The following is a 27,673-nucleotide window of genomic DNA, read 5'->3' on the forward strand; positions in this document are numbered from 1 at the left end:
GACGTCTGGTTGACAAGCGTCCACGGTGAATTCCTGCAAATTCTCTGTAGTGCTAAGAAATGATAGTCACACACAGTGACCAGGCCTCTGGCTGGCTGGCTGGCTGGCTCGGCCTTTAATATGACCGCCACCTCTTTCAGCTTCAGGAGACATCATGTCAGATCTGTGTGTGTGTGTGTGTGTGTGTGTGTGTGTGTGTGTGTGTGTGTGTGCGTGTTTGAGAGAGAGAGAGCGAAGTGGGGAGTGACTGCCATTCAAGTCAACCGAAGTGAAGCATCAGTGTGCCGTAGCGTGAACTACAAGGGTGTGCTCGGCCATCTTAACCCCCATCCACCCAGCCCTCCCAACATCATGGTGCCGTCGTAGGAGATAAGACTTCCTGCCCCCCGCGCCAACATCTTCATTACCGTCCGTCATGATGTCTTCTGAACTGGCCCAGAACAAAGTTATCAGCTTGGGAGAACCAAGCTGTCGCTTGTTCAGACAGCACCGCGCCCCGCCCCAGACACTCTGCTCCCAGCCACCCTGATCCGCCGCCACACTGCTCGGCCTGATAACTGCCTCGGTCTGTGCACACGGGAATATGGGACCACAAGAGGGAAAAGATGTGGAGATGGTTTCCCCGTGTAATCACCGAGGTCATGTGTGGAAATGTTGTAGCTGTTGCATTTGAAGGAAGATCCTGAGAAGTCTGCCACAACAATAAAAAGAAGTGCAATTGTTGGATGTGTAACGCTGAATGACAGGTTCTATAATATAAAAAAAAACAACAACCCAGTGTTTTAGCCTTGGAGAGGCTTTTAAAAGCACCCAAAGCAACATAGACCAAAATGAACACAAATAGTTTTTAGTATTTTACCATTTATTTATTTCCAGCTCAACAGTGTTTCTCTTTGGTAAGAGTGTTTGTCACTTGTAGGAGGCATTGAGAAGATAAAAATGCTTCCTGTCATTGTGGTTGTTGTTTCAAGCCCAGTGATAAATTAATTAAATGAATCTTTTACTTCTAGAAATGTGCTCTTTAGGGATTATCTGGTTAGATACTAAGTATCATAAAGGTGTCCTGAAATGATCAGAAGCTAAATTACTCCTAGTTGTTTTACATTCTGTCATTTTTATGTCACCATGCCACTTAGTTAGATGCAACTTTAGCTGCAATTCTTTTTTCATTGCAACCTGTTTTGGGCATACTACATTATTGATCTAACAAGTCTGGAATTTTAGCCATTGACAATGACATCTACGTTAAAAGAGACACTGGAGTGGCTGCTCCTGCTTCTTCGCTATGACTGCTAAACTTATTACTTGTGATTTAACTATGAATATTTTAGCTATTTAGATCTCATACATGAATCACTGTAGCCACCAAAGAAAGCTAAGGTTCTAGTTGTTTATGAAGCAGGAGAACGTTTTCAGTTATTTTGATATGCTAGCCATTAGCCCAGCCAAATACAACAAAACACTGCCAGTACAAGTAAGTGAAAACTAGCTGTACGTGTCCAACACATGAGTGTCCTGCAGAAACTCCTGTTGGGACACAGCATCAGGTATCGTCAAATAGTGACGCACACCACTACCCTTTTCCTGGCACAACAATTGTTTAGCATAGCAACTGAACGCAGGGTAATGAAGAGACTTCACCAATTTTTCTCCCAACACCCAAAACATTATAACATTAAATGGTTTATTTTTGTTTTGCATGACTTTTTACTGATATTTACCCCACTGATATATAATGTTTATTAAGCCGTTTCAGCGCTCCAGCTGTAAGTTACTCAGTATTTATGGAAATTACTGTGCGTAGCTTATGGCTTTCAAAGAATGTCGCAATTGGCCTAAGACAAGTGGCGCTTTCTCATCCAAGAATTTCCTCAAATCAATTTCCCAGTTCCCTCAATGGAAAGACATGGATAGAAAGTGTGTAACAGAACAACAACCATGACCTGTAATCATCTAAAAGTGATTTATTCACAATCCCAAAGAAGTAGCTGGGTTTTTTTTTTGTTGTTTTTTTTGAGTTGTGCAAGTGTACATCTACCAGGAATGATTTTAATTTGTTTCTCAAATCACATCCGACAACAATTCCTTTAACAACCATGTGATTATCTGTAGCGAGGAGAGAGATTGAGACGAACGCACGTGGTAGCGGTGGAAGTCCTTTAATAACAAGGAAACAGGCAGAACTGGCAGGAGGAGATAAGACACTCCAGACTGTGTCCTAAATGTGGAAATGAACTAAAAAAGAAATGGGTGGAGGGGATATAGAAAAAGAAAGCGTGGGGTGGGGGGTAGTGATGGGGAGGCGTGGGAATGAGTTATCAGCCATGCAGAATAGCAATGCACCTCATCTTGTCGTCCTCTTGCCTCAGAGGTGTTTTAGTTGTTGAGATGGCAGATGGCTCATGAAAGAGGGACAGGGTAACTGTGATTGTTTGGAGGACAACTTATGGTATTTAGTGGGTTCATCTAGCAGGATGCAAATCTTAATATGTTTGTGAACCTTCAACGGGCAACTAAGCAACGTGCCTTTAAACTTTCCTTAGCTGTCTTTATAACGAAGCATTTTTTGTGTCCTTCTAACAGTTTAAACTCTTCACTACTCCCACTACGTACCATATTTCTATATTCACAGGCGCTTACAGTATGCACTTCCTTTCATTTGAAGTTTCTTTCTTGCTGAAGCCTGCGGTGGACGTCAGCTGCACACTCTGCCAGCATTTTAATGTCACTACTTCAGCAGTTTCCTATGTACAGCTTCCGACGGCAGGCCCCCCGACATTCTGCCACCCCCTCACATCGTGTACGCCACCCAGTAGATCACGTTCACCATGGCAAAAGTGAAAGGGAACACCGCCCTGGCGTAGATGTCGATGGTGTCTGCGTCAATGGGCTTGCAGACGCACTTGGAGCAACACTTTTTGTCCTCCTTGCTCTCCTCCGCTGGCCTCGACCGTCTCCTACTTGGCGCCGGCTCCTCTGTGGCGCCCTCCCCAGGGATTTCGCTGCCGGAGCGCTGCGTTCGGCCCTGGCGGTTGGAAATGACAACTCCCTGATTCATCCCGGTAACCGAGAGGGAAAACAGAACCATCGCCTGCTTGCCATTCTTTACTATCGACTGTAAAGAGAAGGGGGGAGGGGGGGGGGAGAGGTTGTTTCGGAAACAAGTGTGTTTTTAACAATCAGGCAAAAAGAATACATTTCACCTCCATGACCTTCATTTACAGCTTGACTCAACTCTGCTGCTTCTCTTCTTCACTGATGGATTTTGTAAATTCCAATGGGCAACACAAAATGTGCTGCACTGATATTTTACATGCAAAGCACACGTCATGCTTTACATGTCGTAAGCTGAAGCAAATAGCTAAAAGAGGGTGTTGTGTGTTAGGTTGTCATATATTGCCATTTGATCAGCCCGCGAGTCCATGGCAATACGCGGAAAAGTAAATTTTCCCTTTTGATGAAGTCATGAAATTGCAGAAGCCGGAAGCAGACGTTTTCCACGTTTTCTTAAAACAAGGAATCATTCATTGAAAAACGTATTTGTACTCGGGTTGTTGTTGTTGTCTGGTATTAAAATTTGTTTGATTGTGTGAAAGAGAGCAGATGTAATCGGATAGATGGTGCTGGGGGACTTTTCACAGCACTAAGTGTTCTTGGCACCAGAGGATGTACTTAAAGGAAATACTATCTATGCATAGATAGGGGTCATACATTACATTTCCTATATTCTACAAACATTACCAGCACAGTTTCACCTGTTTGTCTCTGGGTTTCTGTTAATTGACAATATTAAAGCAAGACCTACACTACAGTGCACCCAATTAACAGAAATAATTGACCTATATTAAAGTAACATAGCAAAAATCAACACATGAATCCAAAGACTCAGTCTGTATATATTGTTTTTCTTCTGGTTTTTATTGATTTTTTTGTGGCTTTTTTGACTAAATTTGTAATGAACACACGTGGTCCTTAACAATTTGCAATAATTGTTTTACATTTCTTTCTATTTATGATAAATAGTCCTCTGTTTAAATTGACTCAGTCTAATGGTTAATTAACAAACGATTAGCTCAGTTTTGATGACGAGACAATAAGCAAGCGCCTCAGACTGTTTAATTTGGTTCTCTCGTCATCTCATCTCTCATCTCAAATACAAGTAATCTGTATTCATAAGGAATTTCCACAAAGTGGTGTTTGCTACTCTGTAAGTACTGTAAGTCATCTGTGACAAAAGAAGCTGACAGTAAGATGAGGATCACTGCTAATCTCTGTAGGGAAATCATCTATTTTCCAATTCTGCTCTACAGAGATTCCTTGTCTTGCTGAAGGTCAGCGGGATGGATGCTTGTCGGCAGTGAGGTTAGCCGCCCGCCAGAGTCTGTGTTTGAAAGACGTGCTCATTACTGTCAAAACCCTCCTAAAGCAGGCATTGTTATCTTCCTCTGATGGGACAACATGACGAGAGTGTTTCCTTACCTCGGAGCTGAGCTTGTTTGCCTTCACCTTGGCCTTCTCTTTGAGCCGGTAGTCAGCGTTGTAGTGAGCGAAGGCATATTCGATGAGGGCCGCAAACACAAACACGTAGCAGATCCAGAAGTAGACATCCAGTGCCTTGATGGCTGACGCCCGAGGCAAGGAGGAGCGAGCGCTCACCATCAGGGTAGTCATGGTGAGAACGGTTGTGATCCCTGTTGGAAAAAAACAGACTTAGATTTAAAGCTAAGATATTGAGTTTTTGAGGCCCTGACCTGGAGAACAGGCTGTCCAAACGCATTAAAAAAGTAACGTGAAGCAAAGTTTTTAAACTTCCCAAACTCTGTTATCCTCACTATGCTTGTGCTTGTCTGCAGGGAGGGGGGGAAATGTCCAAAGCTTGTAAATACATAATCCAAAATAGGTGCAGCTGCAGTCGGGGTGAAAGCTGGTTGTGCAACGTGTCTACTCAGGGGCTTCAATGCCAAATAAATGGGACATTTTATTTTAGATTTTTATTTGCAAAATACTTTGAAAATTGTCATTTTTCTTCCACTTTATACACCAAACCGATTGTATTAGGGTTATGACATAGAATCCAGATTAACCACATACATACATTACTGAGCAAAAGTTTTTTTACACACCTTCTCATTCAATGGGTTTTCTTTATTTTCATGACTATTTATAAGGCAAGAAATCCCACTTATTAACCTGACAGGGCAGGTTGACCTATGAAGTGAAAACCATTTCAGGTGACGACCTCTTGAAGCTCATCAAGAAAATGCAGAGTGTGTGCAAAGCAGTAATCACAGCAAAAGGTTGCTACTTTGAAGAAACTAGAATATAAGGGGTATTTTCAGTTGTTTTACACTTTTTTGTTTAGTGCATATTTCCACATGTTATTCATAGTTTTGATGCCTTTGGTGTGAATCTACAATGTCAGTAGTCATGGAAATAAAGGAAACTCATTGAATTAAAAGGTGTGTCCAAACTTTTGGTCTGTACTGTACATTACTGAGCAAAATTTGTATTTGCATTGTTGAATCTACATTGATTTAGATTCAACAGGACCGTAACACATTGCCGTAGCTTTTTATTTGGGCCTAGACTCTTGAGGAACACATAAAAAGAAGCGTCAACAAACAGTTGTGTGCTTAAATTGTTTTGTTGTTGTTTTTTAATCAATCAAATCACAGCAGGCTTTATCTGCATGCTGCCAATTACATCAATTAGAAAAGTCGTTCCAAATTATTTATGTTAAGAAGCACTCACTGATTGCAGAGACTGCTGGTAGTTAATACTTGAACAGTTTTGGTGATGAATTTTATCAATATGATCTGCCCTAACAGATGATCAGTACCTCATGTTAAAAAATAAAGAAAACACACTTTTGTTTTTTTTTTATTCCTCTGGCATGGGATAGCTGTAGATTTTCTGTTGCGGATTTGCTAAAGCTGTAAAACATGGAGTAAAAAATAAAAAAAATGTCACGTGGACCAGCTGATGTTCCAGAAACAAACATCAGTAAAACTGTAGCTCAAATTAACGCTTAAAAATTTAAATAGGCCTCTACACCCACCTAGCGTTACCCGAGCTGGAACTGCCGATTGGCTGATCCAAAAGGACACCCAAGACATTGCAACCAGCAGTATGGAAGGCATGTAAGACTGGATGATGTAGACACCTCTATTACGTCTCAGCTGGAAGCGAAGGCTGAGCCTTGGAAAACGTCCCGCTGGGAAACAGAAAACAAAACACCCTCATTTAATTGCAGAACTGGAGGAATTAATTATCCATCGCGGAAAGTCTCTATTGTTCTTCACAGGCAGCAGGGCTGATAGGGAAGGCTTGTCTGTTGGCTGGAGCCCAGAGTCGGATGGCTTGCAGTTGTCAGACATAAAATGCAACAGACTGAATTTTCCTGGCAGAAACTCCAGGAGATTTTTAAAAATCTCCTTCAAAGCTCAGCAGCAAGTCTGTCTTCATTTATTCCTTCAATGCATTGAATATGACCACAGAGGTGAGTGAGTTTTGAAAAAAAAAAATAGATAAATCTGACTTCTGAAAGACTCGGCAGAGTTTTCAGACACAAGTAGTTAGCCAAAAACCAGAAATTCAAAAGGCCAGACATAACCTTGACAACGGAACGAAATTCTCACCTGATTTGAAGTTCATAATTTCTGTGACAAAGCGGTAGTCTGTGATGGTGAACTGGGAGAGCTCCAGTTTGTCCAGTCCATGAATGTGCCTCTGACTGTCCGACCAGTGATACACAATGTCCTCTGAGGAGTAACCATCTTGAACAAAAGGAACACGTGGCAAACAGGCATGAAATGTGAGGTTGTCTTAGCGTGAGGCATTTTAAAATGTCGAGTGTTATTTTCCTAACAATGGTCTTTGAACAAGATTGCATTCTTTAAGATAAGTATTGTATCCATCCATCTTAATTTTTATTTTTTAGCATTTTGTCAAGTCACAGACACAATCTTCAGTTGGTCTTATGATTATTTTTGTGTGATAGAATAACACAAAGTTGTGCATGAAAGACATGCGTTGTTTCCTAACTTTTATTTTGGCAAACATTCTGGAAAATCCGGTATGGATTTGGATCCAAGCAACAATTTCAGTTGCGGTTACCACTGAAGGTTTTTGGCTGGTCAAATCTGTCAGAGATACGTCTTTAGTCTGATGTTTTTCCCCGTACGCTTCTGCAAAACAGCTAAAGCTGAACCTAATTTGCAGGAGAGTCTACGGACAACAGTTTTGAAGCCTTACAAATTGTATTTGAGATTTGACTGCTGTATATTACTACAAATTTGCATTTATCTCAATTAGTTACTAGATACAAATGAACGCCACACTTTTTATAACGTATAGCATTTTTCATTGTGTTAGTTTATTACCTAAAATCATAATAAAATACAAAGAGGTTTGTCGTATTTAGTTTTCCTTTGCGAGGACATGTAGACGTGAACTTACAGCTTTCTAAGTCCAGCATACACTCCTGTTCATCCATGGGGTACTTGGTTAGATCCATGTCACACGCTACTGTTGAAGTGATTCTAGGGACAGAACAAAACATTTCTTCATCCTAGTCACAACCTGCATGCTAGAAATCAAAGGTAGGAATTCAACAGAGAAGGCAGAGTTCAGGCTGAGAAATTAAAGAACTCTTTTTTCATTATTATTATTATTATTGTTTTATTTTACCGGCTGCTGTACAGAATGACTCCGTTGGGCTGCAGGCGGATCAGCTTGTTCTCCACCGTCACATCGTGGAACCAGGCAGATTTGGCGTTGACGATGAAAGTGTCGGGTAGCCACAGCTTGTCCACAAACCGGCTGTCCAGTCCCAGAGTCTTGTTGGTGTGGTTGTAGGACAGGCGGTCATCGTGCCAGCTCTGCCGCAAGAACACTGTCATGGTGTATTCCTACCAGCACAAACAGAAAGGTATGGGAGACACTTTCTTTTTTTTAAAATATCAACTTTGTGTTAAAAAAAAAAGGTAAGAAAAAAAGCTAAATTATTAAATTGCGGGGTTTTACACATATTTTATATGTGATGTATTTCCCTTTGTCATGAGATTTGCTGTAGCTTAGGACTAATCAGAAACCTACATGAATTAAAAACTGAAGTATACTCAATGATTTTTTTTTATTTACCTATATATAATTATTATTCCTCATATGACTGTGTATGTGCGAGTTTAGATCTCTTTCAACAAGTTCTTTAAACTTTTTACAAGAGGACAGCACAGGGGGAGGATTAATAAAAAATGAGTGAAGTAAATCATGAAAGTAAAGCAGTATCCTAAGAAAAAGAGAGAACATTCTCAAGTGGAATACAGTAATTATTAATGAATCTCCGCTATTCTTGAGATGCCATTAAATGAAAAAAAAAAAGACTTACAGAAGTAGTTTTGGTTTGTTTTGGTACTTGGCTGAATGCTCAAATGTATTATTGTGCGACTCTAGTGTGATTTCTAGGATTAATTATTCTTTTAATCTTTTTTCTGATTGTTTTCCAACCCAAGCGATGGTCTTCTCAAACCCTTAAACATAATAATTTCTTGTACAAACTCACTGTAACATAAAAACAGAAAAAAACAACAATAAAAAAATAGAGAAAAGGAAACTAATGAACCTGTGTTACAAATAATGGTCATACCAAAACCTTAAGATGTATTTCAAAACATTTAACAAAAGGAGGCGGTTGCACCTATAAGCACTTTATGTCTTAATTAAAGTAGATAACACTGACTGTGTTTGTCTTTTAGAGGCTCCAGTGAAGCCAATAGCTAATCTGAGGCCAAGAGGTCAAGAACAAAGGAGATTCGCCATCCACAACAATTGTCATAGTGGTTTTAGTTAACTGGAATTGCAAAATTAGTTAACCAATCCACTGACAGACTCTTTAATGTGAACCATGAAAAATTTAGATGCAATTTTATGCTCTTTAATCAATGCACAGATGTGCACCCAAACTCCTCCAATGCTATTCCACAGAGTGAGACAGACAACAGGCACAGTTGATTAAGAAGAGGAAATATCTGGGAGTGACTAGAAAACCTCTGGTCTAGAAGAAGTAGACCAAATAAAACAGCCGGTTTTTGTGGCTATTTGAAAAGCCGGTGTGGAAAGATGGAAGATATTCTGTAGTTTACCATGTTGGCCTCAGAGATGTGATCAATGCTGGCCACTTCGATAGCCATGGCCACGTTCACCGGTGGACCTGCAGAGCAAAAAGTGAGAAAACAAGGCACACCCACCTCAATCACACACCCACACACACGCCTTCTCTGCTCAGCCCGACTCCATGTGCTTCCTCACATCCTCACTTCATTTGCCCTCCCGCATCTCGAGCGCTCCTACGGAGCATTGAAGATTAAGCATCATCCAGTTTAGCCACGCTAAGCAGCGCATCACACTGTGGGCATTTACAAACAGCACGGAGCTCTCATGGATCTGCACAGAGCGAGCTTCAGACAACATTCACATCACAAGCACACGCCTACGCACGCCTGCACACACGCAAGCACATGTGCGGCGTTGTGTTTTCACTAAACAGCTCGCCATGTGATTAGTGTGGAGTGTGTCTCAGTGATCAGACGCGAAAGCTGCAGGGGGTGGGGGCTCACTGATGCAGAGCGCTAAGGCTGCTTACGCTGAACATTAAGGAATCATACAGTGCTTTTCCACATCATTCAACACCTTCCCAAAGTCATTTCTACAAAGTTCTAGTATCTGTCGGCCATAATCAGGAGTATTAATCTGAGGTGACTTAATACAGCTTAATAGTACGGCAAAGTAACTAGAGGTAGCTGAGATAATGCAATTTTTTTTTTTTATTGTAATTATTATAGCGTAAGATCCGTGTTATGTAAGAGTCATTCTGTCTGGAGTGCTTAGCACACCAGCACATATATATATTTCACAACCTACACACAAACTTTATTTTTTATGATAAAAACTGAGATTTTTATGAACACTTTCATAGCAGAGATTAAAAAAAAAGACATTTATGTTAGTTGTGTATCTACATGACCTGGATATTTTAGGCAGAGGCACTGACCTTTGTTGCTTAATGTGCCGCAAAGCCCGACAGTAATGGAGCCGTTTCCGTTGCTTTCTGCCTCTGTCTCGCTTTGCTCTTTTGTCATTTAAAATCTTTTGCGGTAGATTTTATTGCCACCCTCCAGCTGCATTGTTGGGGTGGCTGATCGTTTCGCCTCTTCCCAGTTTCATCTCTACATGTTCTGAGTACAAAAAGGGTCTGACAATGTTTTCATGCTGACCATGTGTCAGTTTGTACCCATGTTGACAGAGAGTGTTTTGAAGTACTTTTTTTTATTCTGCTTAAAGACTAGTCACAGGAAATCCAGCTATGCAAGTCCAATAAATAATATCTACCAGAAGAGAAATCCTTTCTGGGTTTGAGCAGAGAGCTTTTATGGCAACATTTCTGGGACTATATAGAAGGAGATGTGTCTATTTATGTTTAAGGAAAGAAATATTCTGAGTAGAAGTGACTGGTGTTGGAGGTCAGTTCAACATTTTGATGAAGAAGCTTACAAGAAATCCTGACCCAAGCAGTAAATAATATTTGCTTGAATTGGGGTTTGCTTTTTGTTTAAAATGGCAGATATCTGCAAGCAACCACTCGAGTCCACTGTCGGTTCCTCCAGCTGAGCTCAGACTGAGTTGCTAGGTAACCAAAGCGTGAGTGAGTTAGTGGATGCCACCAACCTTGCATACCTCATCATGAGAGGTTGAGCATCAGCTAACAAACTTTCTCTGCCTACATCTCCCAGAATGCTGTGAGATTCTGTATCGGATTTCAGTGAATATTCTATATATTGAAAATTCTATCTGATCTATTGTCTATTGATAATGATCACGTGTCTATCACAATATAAATTGTTATTGATTTATTGTCCAGCCCTAGTTTAGCAAGTTTATGCTGCACATTTGCAGGTGACACACTTTTCCCCCAAAACAGCTTCTGAAATGGAGGCAACACACATAAATAAAGACAGTGGGACAAATGAGTAAATGTGATTCACAAATGTTTTGCAAAGAAAGAATGAGGAGTGTTTTTCTTCTTTTTTTGTTAAAGTAAACTTTTGGCTCAAATTACAGTCACTCAAACCAGCACAACAGAATTTAGTAAATTGAAGATATCTGCTGAAGAATTTCTTTGTCAGCACTTCATTTCCTAAACAGTCCAAAGACGGGCTTGCTTTCCAAAACAAATTTCTTGGAAATGTCCTTCCAGTTGCAAAACATTACGAATTCTTTTCGCACTCATGTTTCCACTACAGACATGACTCCTCGCTGGGAGTGGAGTTGAATGAAGGGGATCGGCACGATTAACAGACATGATTCCTCCATGGTCAAGGCAGCCCTTGCGTTTGGATTAACTTTTTCGGCACATCGATGATCTCACATTAATATAAACGTGGAGACGGCATGCGGGTCTCCGCAGACGTGCGGTGCACAGGACGGTGTATGTGGTCCCAGCAGCTCTCCTCGCCCACACTTTCAACTCTCGGCTCAGCTGAGTTAAGCTGTGAGATTGAGAAATCTATCGTTGTGGTCGTTGGATGTTTCACATTTAGCAGCCATTCTTAGCAACGTCTCCAGAGGGGTTTGCGACGCTCGTGCCACCCCCAACCCCTCCCCACTGCTCTGCAGCTTGTCCTTGAGGGCCGTCATCCTCCATAATCCCTTTAGCAAAGCCTCTCATACCAAATGAATTTGTGTCCTTAACCGACGATTTGCCTTTTAGGAAAACTACAGCAGGTATATTTGCATGAAGTAAACATAGCGTTGCTTTAATGTGGAGCAAGAAAAATGCGTAAAAGAAGGACACGGTTCAATCGGAAAATCAAACGCAAACATCCGTCCTCTGTTGCTTGGGTTATGCTAAGGATGGCGGTAAATGTGAGGGGGTGAACTGCAACCCAACACCACAAGCCCTAGATCTCATACTCACCTCCTATCCCAGGGCGAAAATTTCTGGCATAGCCTTTCATTAAATCATCCAGGTTAGGCAACCAGGATATTTGAATGTCTGTACCTACATAGTCCCCAATGTCACTCAGCATGGCCCTGAAGAGACAAACAGCAAACACATCAGATTCAGAATCGAAAGAAAAAGGTCAAAATATCAGGTACAGTCATGGAAACAGGTCAGAAATAAACACTTTCACTCCTTAGTCAGGGCATCAATAACACTGAATATTTCACAAGCAGTAAGCGGATTCGGCTAACCCAGGAGCACGTCCACCGTTCAGCCTCCCTTTGAATGATCATTTGCTTGGGACTTGGGTGCAACCTGCAGATATCTCCCCTCAACTCCAAACGGTTGAGAAAAGATAAACAAATGGCTGAAAAAAGTAAAGCTAATTAAATAGAACCACAGGAACATTTCGCAATTAATTGCACAAAAGGTCAAGACATGAGTGGGCACTAAAGGCAGCAAGCTGGAGAGGCTTTGAAAGCAAAGGAAGGCAAAGGTTTAGTACTCCAAGAAATAGTGTGATGACAGTGAAATATCACTATGATGGTGAAAATATAATAAAGTATAGAGAGTAATCTAATAAATCTGAAGCATGCATACAAAAAGTGGGTAAATATTTTTAAAGTCCCCCCAAAGTGGCATAAAAAATCAAAACCACAGTGCAAATAAGGACTCTATTAGACTAACTTCTCCATCTTTTCCATCATTACACAAACTCAGCACCACACGTTCATTTAAACATCAGTAGTTGCAACAAAAATACTAAATTATAAATGTATATGCAGGTTTTTAAATGGAGCGACGAATAATACCGAATGCAGCAATCTGTCCAAATCTCCAAGTGTTTGAAGCTGCTGCAGTTGGTGCATTATTAAACAAAACAAACAAAAACACACAAAGAACTTAAAAAAAATAAAATAAAATCTTTTATCATTCAGAGCTACAGACATTACAGAGACCCAGAGCGCTTACGGAGTGTGTTTTTGTGAAAGAGGTGATGCAACACGTATGCCAACCAAATATGCCCTGGTTTCCAGCATTTCAAATCAATAAAGATCCTTTTTTCTTCTGCATTTTATGCCCTGTGCAGCCTTCAAACGTAACTGGCTCAAAGAGTGCAAGATTGAAGGCTGTTGAAGCTGATGCTTTTGGCCTCCCAACCGACAGTCTCTCTCATTCTGTCCTCGAGCGAAGCTAGAATAGCCTGTTGTTCTTTTGCTTTTTGACATTTTCCATCTTCATTGGAGTTTAGCATGAATATTTTCATTATGATAGGAAACTCAAAATGAAACTAAAAGTTGTTGGAGAGGACAAAGTGGCTGTAGGGTTTGTTGAGTCGCCATACGTGTAGATTTTTTTTGTAATATTTGTACAGCTATCTTGACTCTGTTCTCATGTATGCATGTGTAAGAGTGTGTGTGTGTGTGTGTGTGTTTTGTTAAAAGACCATGCAGCATTGATGTGGACAATCTGACTCTCCACCCAGCGTTTCAGGTCCCGGAGGCTTCTACAGTACAATGTAGGCATAAATTCATGAAGTCATAAAAAAAAATTGTACAATTAATTTTTCGGTCACTTAGACCTTACTATCATCACCTTCCTAAAATAACAAGTTTGTTTTGTTTGTTTTTGCCACAATAATTTTGGCAAAAAGATAAAAAAGATCAGCTTAACTCTTACTTTCCAAAGATATTTTAGGCAAAAACAAAAAATCACTTTTGGCAAAAAAATGACTCGGGTCATTATTTTAGAAAGGTGACAATATGTTTTTTAGGCAAGCTTCTAAATTAAAGTTTACATTAAATTACACAAATACTTCTGTGTTTTTAAAAGAGTTCAAAACCTACTTCAAACAAATTTCTTTGTCTGTCTGTCTATCCGTCAATATTTAGTACTGAAAAAACAGTAGCTGCATTATTAAACAATGAAAAGAGGCTTATTGTTTATAAACTCACGAGCTCCTGTGTTTTAATAAAAAAGGACACTTCCCAATTCTTCTTTTGGCATATTTGGCATTAGAACCACCAGCTTGTGTATGTAAAGCACAGCGCATAGATTGGTCAAATTTGGTCTGAATTATAATACTAACTACAGATGCTTCTGTATAGAACAGGAATCTGCAACCTTTGCATTTTTGCCATCAGTCCAGTGAAATAAAACTCATTTAGAGGCAGAATTGTGCTTTGACCTTTGGAAAAAAGACAACTTATATTATTTTTTTTTAAATATCTGCTAAATTTAATGTGCTGTCATTTTTAAAGAACCACCAGTTTGTTTCTGTATTTATGTATTAAACTAAAGAAGCACATTTTTTAAACATTTGCTTCTATGTACTTTAGATATCTGTTGGAAAAGGTTAAAAAAGGATATAGTTTCTAACCTAATTAGAAGAAAAATCAATAAAAAAAATACTATTGATATTATTGAATATTCTGCTTTTAGTCTCATTGTGTAATAGGAATTAATGTAATGATTACGTAAAAAACTGAAAAACTGTCAAAGTCTGCATTAAATATTCCATCTTTATCGAAAAGCATTAGTTTGCTTTTCATCATTTTTCCCAAAGTCACAAAGAGCTATTGCAAAATGTACTTAGATCCAATGCCGGGTCCGAAGGTGCCGGTTGGAGAGCCCTGCTGCAGACGTTACATCGTAAAAAAATTGTGAAAATCGGTGAATCAGGACATTATGCTATACTACAAACACATTTGTAGTAATTTGGTTTCTCACTTACTCCGGATACAAGCAGGTTAAATTTTCAGCAGACATTACAGCAGACTTCTGCAGCTTTACAAAGCAATAAAACATTAAAATATTTAACTTAACTGCGTCATGGGGGGAAAGAATAATATCACGATTTGTGTCTGCGTTGATCTTTTGAAACTGAGCAATACCTCATCTTAAGTCACTGAATTTATATCCAAAAGTCCCATTCATTAAAGCCCATTTTATGTCTGTATCTTTTCTCACTGCGTACATGTGTCCATGCCGAGGCTGCTGCAGAAACTGAAGCTTTCAAATGCCACACACTCAGACATTAACACAAGCTGTGCCCCGCACATTTTATCTCCTCTGCAAATGAACCAGAAAGGGACTAAGGGTGAAATTAACATTTTTAAATGGTTTAAAGGTCCCCGCCCCTCCTTGAGGCCCATATACAGTAGGCAAACAGTTCTAACAGAGCTACCAGCATTTCACATTCACATCTCAAAGCCACTAGGTGGCAGGTTTGTACTCCAAAAGACCAAGAGAGGAATGCATTAAGGACACACGCTCTCTCTCTCTCTGACTGTACTGGTATTACTTATATAAACACTGAGTTGAGGAATCACATTATACACACAATTCTGTCTTTTCGACGCAAACAACCAGCAGTTGTGGACTAAACGAATGCAGTGAATACAAGTTTCCCTGACATTTAAAGCCACAAAGGCCAGTCCTGGCATTGTCTTGAAAATAGGCCCCACAGGGGGCGCTTTATCAAAGGTGATCTTATTGACAAACAGTGAAAAGCCATTTGGTGACCTTTAAAATAGCAATGGACATTTTTAGGGAAGGTGAGAGAAGTTTGAGGCAGCACATAGGGGAGCTAAGCACCATAGAAAACCCGCAATAAAACGGGAGCATTGTGGAAATATACAGTACAATATTTTTTGTCTTGTCATTAAGATTGTTCTCTGAGGCTTCACTCTGTAGTACCAGATATTTATAGCCTGGCAATCAGAGTGAAAACAGGAGCACTCATGAGCTAATTAATCACTCTGTGACTCCTGTTTTTTTGGGGGGGGGGTTCACTAATTGGTTGCTTCTAAATCAGGAAATTAAGAGCTTTTCCTTCAAGAAATGTTCTGCATGCCAAGGTCAAACATGCCTCTGTAAAAAAAACAAAAACACCGGGCACTGGAAGTGTGTGTGTGTGGAGGGGGGGGGCCTCTAAGAGACAAAACATATTGTGACTCCCAGAATTTCGCTGAAACCTGCCACACTGCAATTGGAAAACAACATGTTTATTCACTAGACCTTAAACATTCTATTAAAGCCGTTTATTTCCTGCGCTCATCAACTTTACACAGTGCAGTGTCTTGGAAAAGACTTTGTCACATTCCAGCTACAACCTTCACTGCATTTTATGAGGAACTCATGTGATAATGACACAATGGAGGTCATGGTTGTGAAGTGGAAGAAACCTCTGATGCAGTTTCCAAACATTTTAACAAATAAAAATCTTAAAAGTGTGGTGTGCGTTTATATTAAATCCCTGTGAGTGAATATGTTGTAGAGCACACTTTCCCTGAATTACAGTTCCACATCTAAGCACAGAAATATTTGCCTATTCAGTCACAAAGCAAGGAGAGCTTTGCTATGCATCATTTGTAAGTATTCCTCTGGTCTAAATTGACATGTACTTGAAATGTTATCTATTATAATGGGCTGTACGAGTGAGCATGCAATGATTCCAGCCTGGTCACTTCTATGAAAACTTCTTTTGCCTCCGCCACCGGAACCAGACAGAATACAAACGCACTGGACAGCTTCAGAATTTTTTTTTGTGAAATAGTTTGAAAACCATTTGTAGCTTTCTTTCTATTAGGCAAATACTCAAAGCTTTGTGGTAATCTATTACAGAAAATATTTATGACAGTAAATACTGAAGTCTGTGTTTGGTCTCATTTCAAAAACCGGGGTTGAAACATGACATAGCATAAAAAAGTGTAAGGAGAGTGAATCCTTGAAGAGGACTTTCATGTTTCTATGTGGCTTATATACAGTGGACTCTCATAAGCACTGAGACTGACGCGCTCTATAGAAACGATCAGAGCATCAGTTCCTCAGGAGGACCAGAAACTGTTAGAATCAATAAGTGTTCACTTAAATATGTGTATTTCAACACATATTCACAATTTACATTCCATAAAACTTATGCTGGTATCTGCACGTTTGCTGTTGTTAAAAAATACGTAGTTTGTCTTTACACACATTTTGAATATATTTTTTAATTAGTCTACCCAGTTGCACATTCCTTTGGACCAGATTAGCTATTTTTTGCTTGAAGAATCTTTTGGGCACTAGAGGCCTTTATAAAATAGTAATCCGTCGGGAAGGGGGCAGACATGCAGCAAAGGTGCCGAGGAAGGGAGTCGAACTCGGTGTGGCCGCATCAAGGTCTGTAGCCTCTGCAGCTCTAACTACTACAGAGGCAAATCGTAACATATCGTGAGAAATTAGCTATTTATCAAAATTTCATGCACAGTATTGATTTAATTAAAGATTTATCTCTCAAATTTTTAGTCTGCTGTTTTGTGCGAGGAAATAAAGTGGGAAGTTTTCAGCCTCGGTATTCTGAAAGACAATGAAATGTCCGTGTATTCTGCTACGAGGCACACACAGGTTGCAAATATGATTGCTTTTGGGGCTCACTAAATATTTGAAGCGCTTCACCAGCAAACAGTGGCGAATGTTCAGTTGCAGATGCTCCTGCTTTTTTATTTTATTTTCATTAAATGTCTCGCTCCCATCTCAAAGCGCCATCTGTTTACGAGCTAACATTAAACAGACCGGGAGACTGTGGGGGGAGTTGCAAGGCGCAAAGAGTGGCAGCCTCTCTCAAATTTATGGAGTTTGCTTGGGAACGTAAAGTGCCTCACGCGCTGGTGAGCTAATTAGTTTTATACACTGGCACTAATAGTTAGATGAACACGAGTGGAGCGTCAGCCCCCCTACAGTTACTAGCCCCCCAATTGTACCAAAACATAAATTAAAGAAGGTGTTCTTGCACTGCAATTTATTGTGGGATTTTTTTTAATGTGCTTTTTTTTATCAACAGAAAGCAAATATATAGTTGTGTGGGGGGAAAAAATGAGGGCATCCTATTAAATATTTAGTGTTTAACTGAAGAATGTTCCCATAATGATGCATAATCTCTATTTTTCACCTCTGAAATAGAAAGTAATTCTATTGTAGATACAGATTAAAACTTTTTGTTTTGCTCATTAAACATGAGATTAACAGAGATTAATCTGTAAACAAAACAATCTCAATTAAGCAAGCGGAACTTTGTGGTTGTTGCAAAAATGTAAAGTGAGTATGAATACTTTTGCAAAGCACTGGCTTTACCTGCATTTTAGGAAGTGCTGGAAGTCAGTTAAAATTTTTAATCAAGTTAGTGGAGGGGTCTGTAATTAATCGCAACTAATCACAATTTAATCAAAAACTATATATTGACAAAATAAGCAACATCTTCCTTTCAAAAACTCTTTTTGCTGTTAAATTATTGAATAAATAGACATATGAGCTCAACTACAAAGATATATATTGTTCTTAATCTTTTATTTAACTTATTCAACCATCAGATAGATGCAAATTGCCACTATATCCATTCAGCTTTCAAGAGTTTCAGGAACCCTTGATTATTCATGTCACTTCTTTCAAAAATACTTCTTCACAAATGTGGAGAGTGTGCAGACATGTTCTGGAACATGTTTCAAATGTCACATGTCTCAAGTAATAGACCAGCACAAGGAAGTATATAATTGTAGGTGAAAGGAGGGAATGCTGTGAAATAAGGCGGTGGCAGTATCATGCTATGGGGATGGTTTTCTTCAGCAGGGAATTTGAACAGAGTAGTTGGGTGAGATGGACGGATTTAAACACAGGACACAGGAGATTCGGCCGGACGTCGTCAGCGAACATACAACCAGAGCTGCAGATTAAAATGTTCGGATCCAAACAAAAACGTATATTTCTCTCTTAGACTGGTCAATTTGTGCTACATTTTTAAATAGAGCCAAGAGTCGTTTCGATTTTTGGTCACAGGTCACAACATCCACTGTGAGGGAGATTTAGCTTTAAAAAAAAAAAGAAAAAGAGGACAAAAACGTCACTTCGTAGCTGTGCCAAGCTTTTAGGGATCTACCGTGAAACACTTCTAAGTGTTGCTGAGAAAACCATCCGTTATTTCCTGTCCACTTCACATTTACTGTTTGCACTACTCTGCGTCGCCGTGTCACATAAAAGTCCAAACGGAATGATTCAACGGCAATGTAGAGACGGCTTCACCTGAGCAGATGTTACTATTTACGGTTAAAAGAAATCATATGTTAAATATGCATTTGAGTTGGCTGTCGGATGTACATGCACAGAGAACATAAGTATGAATAAATGACTCTGCCTACATGTTTAAAAGAAATCAAGCCCCTTAAATCTTGTCTGCATGCTGTGGACTTTGCGGAGCCACGCCAACTCAGCAGTTTGGAGATGAGGATGCTCTGAGTTCGGCCTCGTATGATCCAAGCCTCCAAGTTTTTGCCTCTCCCTGATTTTTACTCAGTCTGCTTTTTCCCTCGCAGTTTCGCAGTAATTAATGTGTGTTTTAATGTCGTGCACAACTGCACACACACTGACTGTATTACTTTTGCCAAAAGATTTGTTGATTTTTTCGAGTGGATCAACCGAAAATGAGCATTTTTTATATGCCTATTTTGTTGATGCCTATCAACAAGACATCAGCAAAATACAGTAAATGCAAATGCAGTCTAACATTAGGAAATGTTCTGTTATTGCAGTAATACACTTCATGTTTTTCTCTTTCTTTTCCTCTTACTGGTATTTCTGGCCTGGTGAGTCTGTGTTTGTTTGCGTCCTTTCCCTCTCACCCCACAGCTGCTTAGTGCAGATGGTCGTCCTTCCTGGAGTTTCATTATGACAGGGACAATGGGTGATGCATAAACTCAGGACCCATTAATAAAATATTCTTCTCTTTATTTATTCCTCTTACTTCTACACATCAGGGTCTGCAACCTGCAGTTGCAAAGCTGCATTTGACTCTTTTCACCAAAGGGGCCCTTAATAATTTTGCTCAAAGACTGTAATGGGTTTTTGTCTTTGGTACTAATGAGATAAAAAGTATATATTTTTTAGTTCAACCTCTTTTCTTTTTTTTCATAAGACTGTACGTATACAAGCGTTTCTTCATTTTCCATAAACAGGGGACTTTCTGATCAATAAAACGTATATGTTTATTTTGTTTTATTCAAATGGATTTGCAAATTTTTTTAAACTAAAAAAACAACAGAAAATATTGTCTCTTGAATCTTGGCTAACTATTCAGACCCTCTTTACTCATCTATATTCTGCTGAAATAAACAATATGTTTTGCCAGTTACTGGCCATCTACAGGCGACTGGATAAATCTAAGGGTATCACTAACTGCATTTTAGAGCCAAACCCTTTTAGATGCAACTAGAACCAAGCGCCATGTGATGACCTGCTGACCTGTCCGAGGCGTACCCCTCGTAATGAAAATAAACGCCAGCCCAGCCGTGACCCAAAGTGTTGAGGGCTTCCTACCTGCTTGGGAACCTGAGGCACCTCAATTTACACAGGCTGGGTTTATAAATGCAAATGTTACATGTTACATTATAATAATTTAAAAGTTATAGTGAGTTCTATTTTTAATTCTCATTTAATCTTTTCTGCTGCATGTGTTTGAGGCGGCACATTTTTACTATTTGCATCGAGATCAACTAATGACCTTTTTTTTTTTCTCTATGTGCTTACTTGAGGAAATATAAGTTACATTTTGTTGCGGCTCACCACACAGGGTGATACAGCTTCCTGCTGGGGTGCAGTTTGTGCTGTGTTCAGTGTAAAAACTCTGAGAAAATATTGCTTCTATATAGGGTATATTATGAAACTGAAGTTAGAGTCAGGTTTTCAAACATCCGACTGGGCAATAAATTAAAGGTGCATTTTACAGTTTTTCTGGAATCTGGGCTACACTTGGTCATCTCAAGTTCAGAATCTAAAATAATCAGCTCCAACTTGATCTGGATCATTTTTCACAAAATAATTTTCTAAAACACACTTAGAAATCCATTAAGTCTATATTGAAAGCTTAATGCTTTAAAAAAAAAAGAAAGGATTATCCACAAAAGTAAAAGTCGTATATAAACAGCACTATACATCCCATTTTTTCCCAGTGGTCCTTGTGTACATCAAAAAAGTTGGATATTGTGTCCAGCTAATCATTTATCTGAGGCCAGTTCTTGGTTTCCCCAAACTATCCTGCTTGTTCTTAATGCTAAAACAAGTTTTTCAGATGATTGGGCTGCAACAGAGATTCTGTTGGAAACTAGATCAATTTGTGCCGCAGGCCTCACATGCAACCAGCTATTGTTCTGTGGCTTTTAAAGAATCTACAGAACCAGATCCCATTTCAATTAAGTTTTACTTATTCAGTAAGTAAACAGGCAAAATACATGTGATCATTTCAGTGGTGATATAGCAGATTTCACCATGGAAAGCACACCAAATGTCTTCCTTTGCCAGATCTCATAAAGCAGAACCCATTTTGGGTGTTGAATAAATAATTTACCATTGTCACTACTTTTTCCACATTTCAGGAAATCAACCCTGCAGGGACATTTAGGGTTAGGATGAGACGGGGTGCAAATTAAAAACTGCTGGCCTTGTCATATTAAGACATTTTCACTACGCAAATTCACCGCCTATTTTACGACCTAAAAGAGAACTTGATAGATTTTCTGCATTTTACGTTATGCCAAATAAAATAATTAGCACGCATTTAGTCATTCAGAAGCCACCGGTGCACACAAAACAAATTACTCCCGTAAACTGCTTCCCATTTGAAGTGTGACGCGTTGGCTTCGTTTGAGTGGGAGACTTTTAGAGGCACTGAGACGTGGCTGCACCAACTAACCCTGAAGCCTTCGCAGAGATCGGGGCTTTGTAGAGGCAGTTCATGCAGTCAGAGCAACACGAGCAAATCCCCGTGTTATTGGGATGTGTTCTCTCTGGTATGGTAGCAGGGATTTATCTGCTGACTCAGCCTCTCATACAGATTAGCCGGGACAGGAGAGTCACCTAGGTGCATGTTTAAAGGACAAGTTTGACAGACCAGGATGATCAGCACTAAGTGCCTGGGATAAAAGCCTCTGGAATCACATCCAGCAGCCAGGTTTTATGTACAACATGTGCATGAAAGCAAAAGCACACGTTTCCTTGCTTGCTTCTCTCTGGTTTTGGTGAGAAATAAATTACAATGTCATTAACAATGTGTCAGAAGGCCTCCAAATACAACACCATTTGGGGAATTGGTAAATCTCTGACATCTGAATATGTCACATCCAAATGTCTTGTGGAGACAAGTTTATTGGTTGAGTAAAAGAAACACTGAGAAAAAATACAAAAATGAAATATTATGGAGCAGCCAGCAGTTCCCAGTATATTCTGTGTAATATCTTAATGCCATGTCACAAATAGAGTAAAATTACAGACTCATTTTGTTCTACCCAAGTGACTCTTATGCTAAAGCTGTTTGTTTCCACATTTTGATGCAGCCATAATTAGCTGTTTTACATTAGGATTAATCATAATTCATTATAGAGAAGGAAAACTTCAGCTCAAATCAATAGTTAGACAATTTGGTGTATCAACAGGATAAAGAGCAAGAAAGAGTTGCTGAAAGTGAGCTCTGTACATTTGACACATATTTGCTTCTATAATTTAGATCCTGTGTGGATTAGACCATCTGCAATAAATTCCATCTTTTGTACCCAATCCTGTTGGGGTTTTTTTAGGTTTTGTTGGCTCTGGTGGCCTGTATTTGAAAGTGGTCAGACAGGCAAGTGAGCAAAGAGAGAAGGGGAAGACACACGGCAAATGTCACCAGGTCGGGACTCAAACCTGCGATGGGCGCGCTGAGGACCAAGGCCCTGGGCCTTGGTGGGCTGCGCTCTGCCCCTGTGCCACTACAGCACCCCTTGTTTTATTTCATACATCATTAGAGCTCTGAATAAAAATGACCTTCATGCCATGAATATCTGTTAAGTTCTCACACTGTTCACTTCAACAATGCAATCATGCTTCTGTGTGCTAAATGACGTCTGGTGCAAGTCTGTCCTACTTAAAGTTTAGATTCACTAACCAGGTTCTGCCTGCGTGACCAGATACCAGCCTTAGTGCTGAGCTACCAGCTGCAATCAGTCCACTTATTAAAAGGAGTGCAGACTCAACACTTTGAATTACTACTGCACATGAGAGCTCTAGTGGATAAACTCATGAGAGAAACTATGTTTTTCTGCACCTACAGCTAATAAGGATAAAAGGTTGGGGATAGTGGTGGTTATTAATTAAGTTATACTCTAAGAAGAGTTGGAACATGGGAGTTTCAAAGATTCTGTGTTTCATGTCTTGGTTTGCTTTCTTGTCTACCAAGCACAGCTGTAAGTAATATACATCATTAAAATCCCTCCTGTTTAATGTTGAACAGTTTGACATGTGAGAATAAGAGGAAATGCATCCTAATGAAATTATTAATTGTTCCCCATGCACGCAAAAAAACCCCACAATGACCATGTCAGTTCAGTTTGTGCTTATGTGCGTTTGAGAGAAGATAGCAGAAACATCATGGGATTACTTCATATGTGCGACTGAAATCAGTGCTGAGCAGGCTTCCTTTCTTTTCTATCTGGCCAGGTTCTGTGTGTGAGTATCTCCACAGAGTTAGTTCAGTATTGTCCATGCAAGAACAAAACAAATCCAAAATCCATTGTGCTGATAGTTATTGAGTTCTTTTAGAGAAGTGAGAATCCAAACTGTTCTCTGGATTCCCAGCTTGTGTGTAGCTCTGTGCTGAAGTTGGGATTCCCATGGAAGTAGTTAGCAAAGTAATTAGCTAGCCTAAGTGGCTAATTAAAAATTAGCCACATGGTGATGGCATATTGCTTCATTGAGGTCAAATTGGCTACAAAGCTAAAGCTAGCAAAATTACTAAGGATAGTAAGTAGACTATTAGAAGCATGTTGGCCTACTGTAACATACTAAATTTTAGCTTTCATTAGCATATTAGCTAAACTGCTATCCACAGCATAGCAGTTTATGCAATAACATGATTGCCCACACACTCTATCAGTTTGTTCATTAAAGGTTTTAGGTCAAAATTAGCTGAAAGGCTCATGTTAGATAAAATGATCTCTACAGTATGTGGCCCATCATTACTATCACATGACTTTTTCAGCTTTAAAGAGACTCAAAATTTTGATGATTTTTCCTGCAAAATATTTCCACCTCAGTCAGATTTGATGCAGAGTCTCTGTGAACTTTTTTTTTTTTTTTCTAAGCCTTGTCACAGATTCCAAAATAGATTTAGGTATGGACTTTGACTGGGCCATTCAAGTACATTAATAAGCTCAAATCTTTACTAATTGATACTAGATCTGAGTGCATGTTAGGCTCTGCCGCAGACCCATGTTTTCTAACAGGCTTTTCTTCCAGGATTGTTCAATGTTTAGCCCCATTCATCTTCCCGTCAACTATGACCAGCTGTCCTGTTACATGCCCCAGGGCATGACGCTGCCACCACCATGTTCCATTAACAAGATTGTGTGAGGACAGGACGCAGTGTTAGTTTGCTTCCACACATAGCAGGTTGCATCAGCTAAAACCTTCCATTTTGGTTTTACTTCACTAGATCACTTTCTTCTACATGGTTGCTGTGCCTCATATGGTGTTCTTTCAACAAATTTTCCCACATGAGCAACTCCTCTAGAGTTACTATGAGCTTCTTGGCTGCTTCTCTGATGAAGTCTTACTTTGCCTGTCAAATAAAGGGGATGGTCATGTCTTGGTAGGTCTGCTGTTAATCATTTTCAGTTGTCAAATATTCAAAACCTATGGTATTTTTAATAACCTAGCTCTGTTTTAGACATCTCCACAACTGTATCCTGTATACCATCTTCCTTTGTCATCTATAATGTTTTCCAACACTCATCCGAGGACTTCATAGGACATTTGTAGTGGGATTACATTCCAAATCATAGTACTTTCAAAGGCAAATTGGTTGGAGCTGGTTTTATTTAGGGGTATCAGAGTGAAGGGGGGTGACAATGAATACACGTCACCCTTTTCATTTCTTAAACACTTTCAAAACCCAGTGTCATGTTCCCTTCCATTTCATAATTGTGTGCTACTTTGTGTTGGTCTGCTAAGTTAAATAAATCTCAATAGCACATAAAAAGTCTGTGGATGTAATGTGTCAAAGTGGAATCTATGAATGTTTTTGCAAGGCGTTCTAGGTGAAGGCAGTGTTCATTACAGCAAAGCATAAGAGACACCTCAGCTGGAGAGAAAAGCTGTGAAACTCACGCAACACCAACGGTGGTTAGGAATAACTTAGCTAAGCAACAAATAGTGAAACAGATAAACGGGGAGCTAAAAGGAGAATCTGAATAATTCTGGTCCGAGTGAGACGGAGGGGGTGCAGGGAAACAAAGCTACTTTCATCTACAAAAAGCAGAACAGCAATATGTGTAAAGGCGTGTGTGTGTGTGTGTGTGTGTGTGTGTGTGTGTGTGTGTGTGTGTGTGTGTGTGTGTGTGTGTGTGTGTGTGCGTGTGTGTCTTAAAGAGAGAGAGAGAGAAAGCTGACACATAACGAGGTGCCAAGAAAAAAAAAAGGCAACGCTGCATTGTATCAAGAGCTAAATAATAACAACAGCAGTGGTGACTGGAGGCAGGAAAATCCAATTACAGCAGTGGTTACTCCCTCTGCTGGCGGAGGAGCCAGAAGGGAAAACAGCAGAGATTTGCCCCAAATCTCACCCACAGCTAAGCTATGGAGTCACATTTTGTCCTTTTTACACTGGATTCACCCAGAAGCAAAGCGCTATAGGGGACTCAGAAGAGCTTGATTATGGTTGCTTTTATTGGGAGAGATTAGGGCTAATATATGGGTTGAAGAGTGGAGAATATTCCTATAAAGCAGGAGTCTCAAACTCCAGTCCTCGAGGGCCGCTGTCCTGCAGTTTTTAGCCATTTCATTCCAAAACCCTGGAACGAAATGGCTTAATGACCTCCTCCTTGTGTAGATCAGTTCTTCAGAGCCTTGCTAATGACCTAATTATTCTATTCAGGTGTGGTGCAGCAGAGGCACATCTAAAAGTTGCAGGACAGCGGCCCTCGAGGACTGGAGTTTGAGACCCCTGCTATAAAGGTACATTTTCAAAAGGACTAAAACACCTGATTTTGCTTAGATGCACAGATTAAGAGATCAATTTCTGAAAGTGATTTAATTGTGACAGATTCAATTGTCAGAAGTTTACGCGTTACAGCTTCAACGTAAAATGATCATTTGGCCGGCTAGTCCTGATTTTTATTTCAAAACATCATCCTTTCTTTCCCCTTAACTCCTAAAACATGAGCATTCAAATGTTTCCCTACTGAGGAATGCCTGGACAGGGAGGCCTCCCTTAATCCCTTGTATCTCTGTACTGTCTGACATAATGTGCCTCTCCTGTGCCTGGGAGCCTGGTGCTGCCATTACCTGCTGCACACAGACACCACCCACTCACCTGCTACTTACCACCATTTATAAAGGGAAAACATATGCATTATGTAAACATTACAATAGATTGCTGTGCCAAAGGCAAAGCGGAAAATAAACAGATATTATCATGGGGATTTTAAGTTAAGCAAAGGATGTCTTTGTTTAATTCCTTAAAATATTAATATATGACTCACTGCAAGGGATGTTTTTAATTAAAACCATCTGGATGTCATGTATCTCCGTTCTGCCACAGTTTGACAAGTGGTCGTCTCTAGTTTTCTATTAGTTCAAACCTAATCTCAACCTGTTATTATGAAAAAAGAAAATGCTTGAGCGCTCGGTTGCAAACAAGAACAGAACACCTGCAAGAAAGGCAAAAACACTCTCACCTGGTGAAAATATCCCCTCCGAAGAAGAGCACAGCAAGACCGGACAGCAGGAAAGTTTGGACCTCCATTCCAACCCGCCCTTAGAATAAACCCAAATCTATTTAAAAGAAAGTTTCCCTTGTCGGAAGCCGATGAGTTTTAATCGAAACGTTGGTTTTATTTCAGTGCGCTCTCCTCGTTATCCGGCGCAGCGGAGAACAAAGTAAAGTCTAGAGCCGTTGACGATGATGATGATGATGATGATGATGGTGATGGTGGTCGTGGTGGGTTGGACCCCATCCTGGAATCCCCACCTGATCTCCCCCGAGTTCACCAAAGCAGAGCGCACAAAAGAAATAGCAAAGAAATCTCTCCGAGCGCACTGACGAGCCGATCCACCGCTGCTGCTGCCGCCTGTCATCCAGAGAGAGAGAGAGAGAGAGAGAGTGAGAGAGAGAGAGAGAGAGAGAGATGCGAAACTCTCTAATCTGTCGATCCTTTCTTGCTTGGCCGCTAAACATCACAGGCAATCCGTGGGCACAAGGACGGCAGGTCACAATATGGTCCTCCATGATGTGAAAAGCCTTCAAATTAATTAATAGTAGTAATAATAATAGCGATCACATTTTAAGTTGAGCATTTATTTTTGTACGGAAGTGAATCCAATGTCAATATTTCCGTTGTGGTTCGTGTTTTGCCAAAAGACCCTCTTAGAACCAGTGAAATCAAAGCCTCAATGATGCAAAGCAACTTAACAAAGGTTCTACAGGCACTTGGCTCTCAGGATCACAGATCCCTCACCATATGAAAAAAAAGAGATCATTTTAATATTTTATGTTATTAAAGCTTTTGGAGTTTGAAAGCTGCCCATGTTTAGAAAATGTTCTCACAGAACTAACTCTGTGAGAACAGTCTCTAAGTATATCTCGTATACTTCGTCTCTCAGCATTGATGTAGAAAA

The 27,673-nt window shown here is 39.9% G+C and overlaps 1 protein-coding gene and 1 long non-coding RNA gene across 2 annotated transcripts; one reads left to right on the forward strand and one right to left on the reverse strand.

Moving 5' to 3' along the window:
* Nucleotides 1-1,767: 1,767 nt before the first annotated feature.
* Nucleotides 1,768-11,976, forward strand: LOC114144789 (uncharacterized). Its single transcript, XR_003595541.1, has 3 exons — nucleotides 1,768-1,778; nucleotides 7,407-7,412; nucleotides 10,681-11,976. It is a non-coding gene; the product is annotated as an uncharacterized LOC114144789 (long non-coding RNA).
* Nucleotides 2,144-26,801, reverse strand: gabrd (gamma-aminobutyric acid type A receptor subunit delta). The gene is made up of 9 exons (XM_028017959.1): nucleotides 26,734-26,801; nucleotides 11,975-12,090; nucleotides 9,144-9,211; nucleotides 7,690-7,910; nucleotides 7,459-7,541; nucleotides 6,639-6,776; nucleotides 6,059-6,214; nucleotides 4,480-4,691; nucleotides 2,144-3,115 (listed from the first exon to the last, which is right to left on the reverse strand). Exons 1-9 carry the CDS (start codon nucleotides 26,799-26,801, stop codon nucleotides 2,792-2,794), a joined length of 1,386 nt encoding a protein of 461 aa, XP_027873760.1. The 3' UTR covers nucleotides 2,144-2,791.
* Between the last annotated feature and the right edge of the window lie 872 nt (nucleotides 26,802-27,673).

This window comes from Xiphophorus couchianus, chromosome 1 (assembly GCF_001444195.1).
Source record: "Xiphophorus couchianus chromosome 1, X_couchianus-1.0, whole genome shotgun sequence".
In the NCBI taxonomy this organism is placed as follows: Eukaryota; Metazoa; Chordata; class Actinopteri; order Cyprinodontiformes; family Poeciliidae; genus Xiphophorus; species Xiphophorus couchianus.

What these genes read in the sequence shown, in the direction of transcription:
- gabrd (XM_028017959.1), bottom strand. Translation starts at nt 26,801, where the DNA reads ATGGAGGTCCAAACTTTCCTGCTGTCCGGTCTTGCTGTGCTCTTCTTC. An exon ending in GGAGGGGATATTTTCACCAG is followed by an intron (nt 12,091 to 26,733) that starts GTGAGAGTGTTT and finishes TTGTCTCTTCAG; the next exon opens with GGCCATGCTGAGTGACATTG. An exon ending in ACATCTCTGAGGCCAACATG is followed by an intron (nt 7,911 to 9,143) that starts GTAAACTACAGA and finishes TTGTGCTGGTAG; the next exon opens with GAATACACCATGACAGTGTT.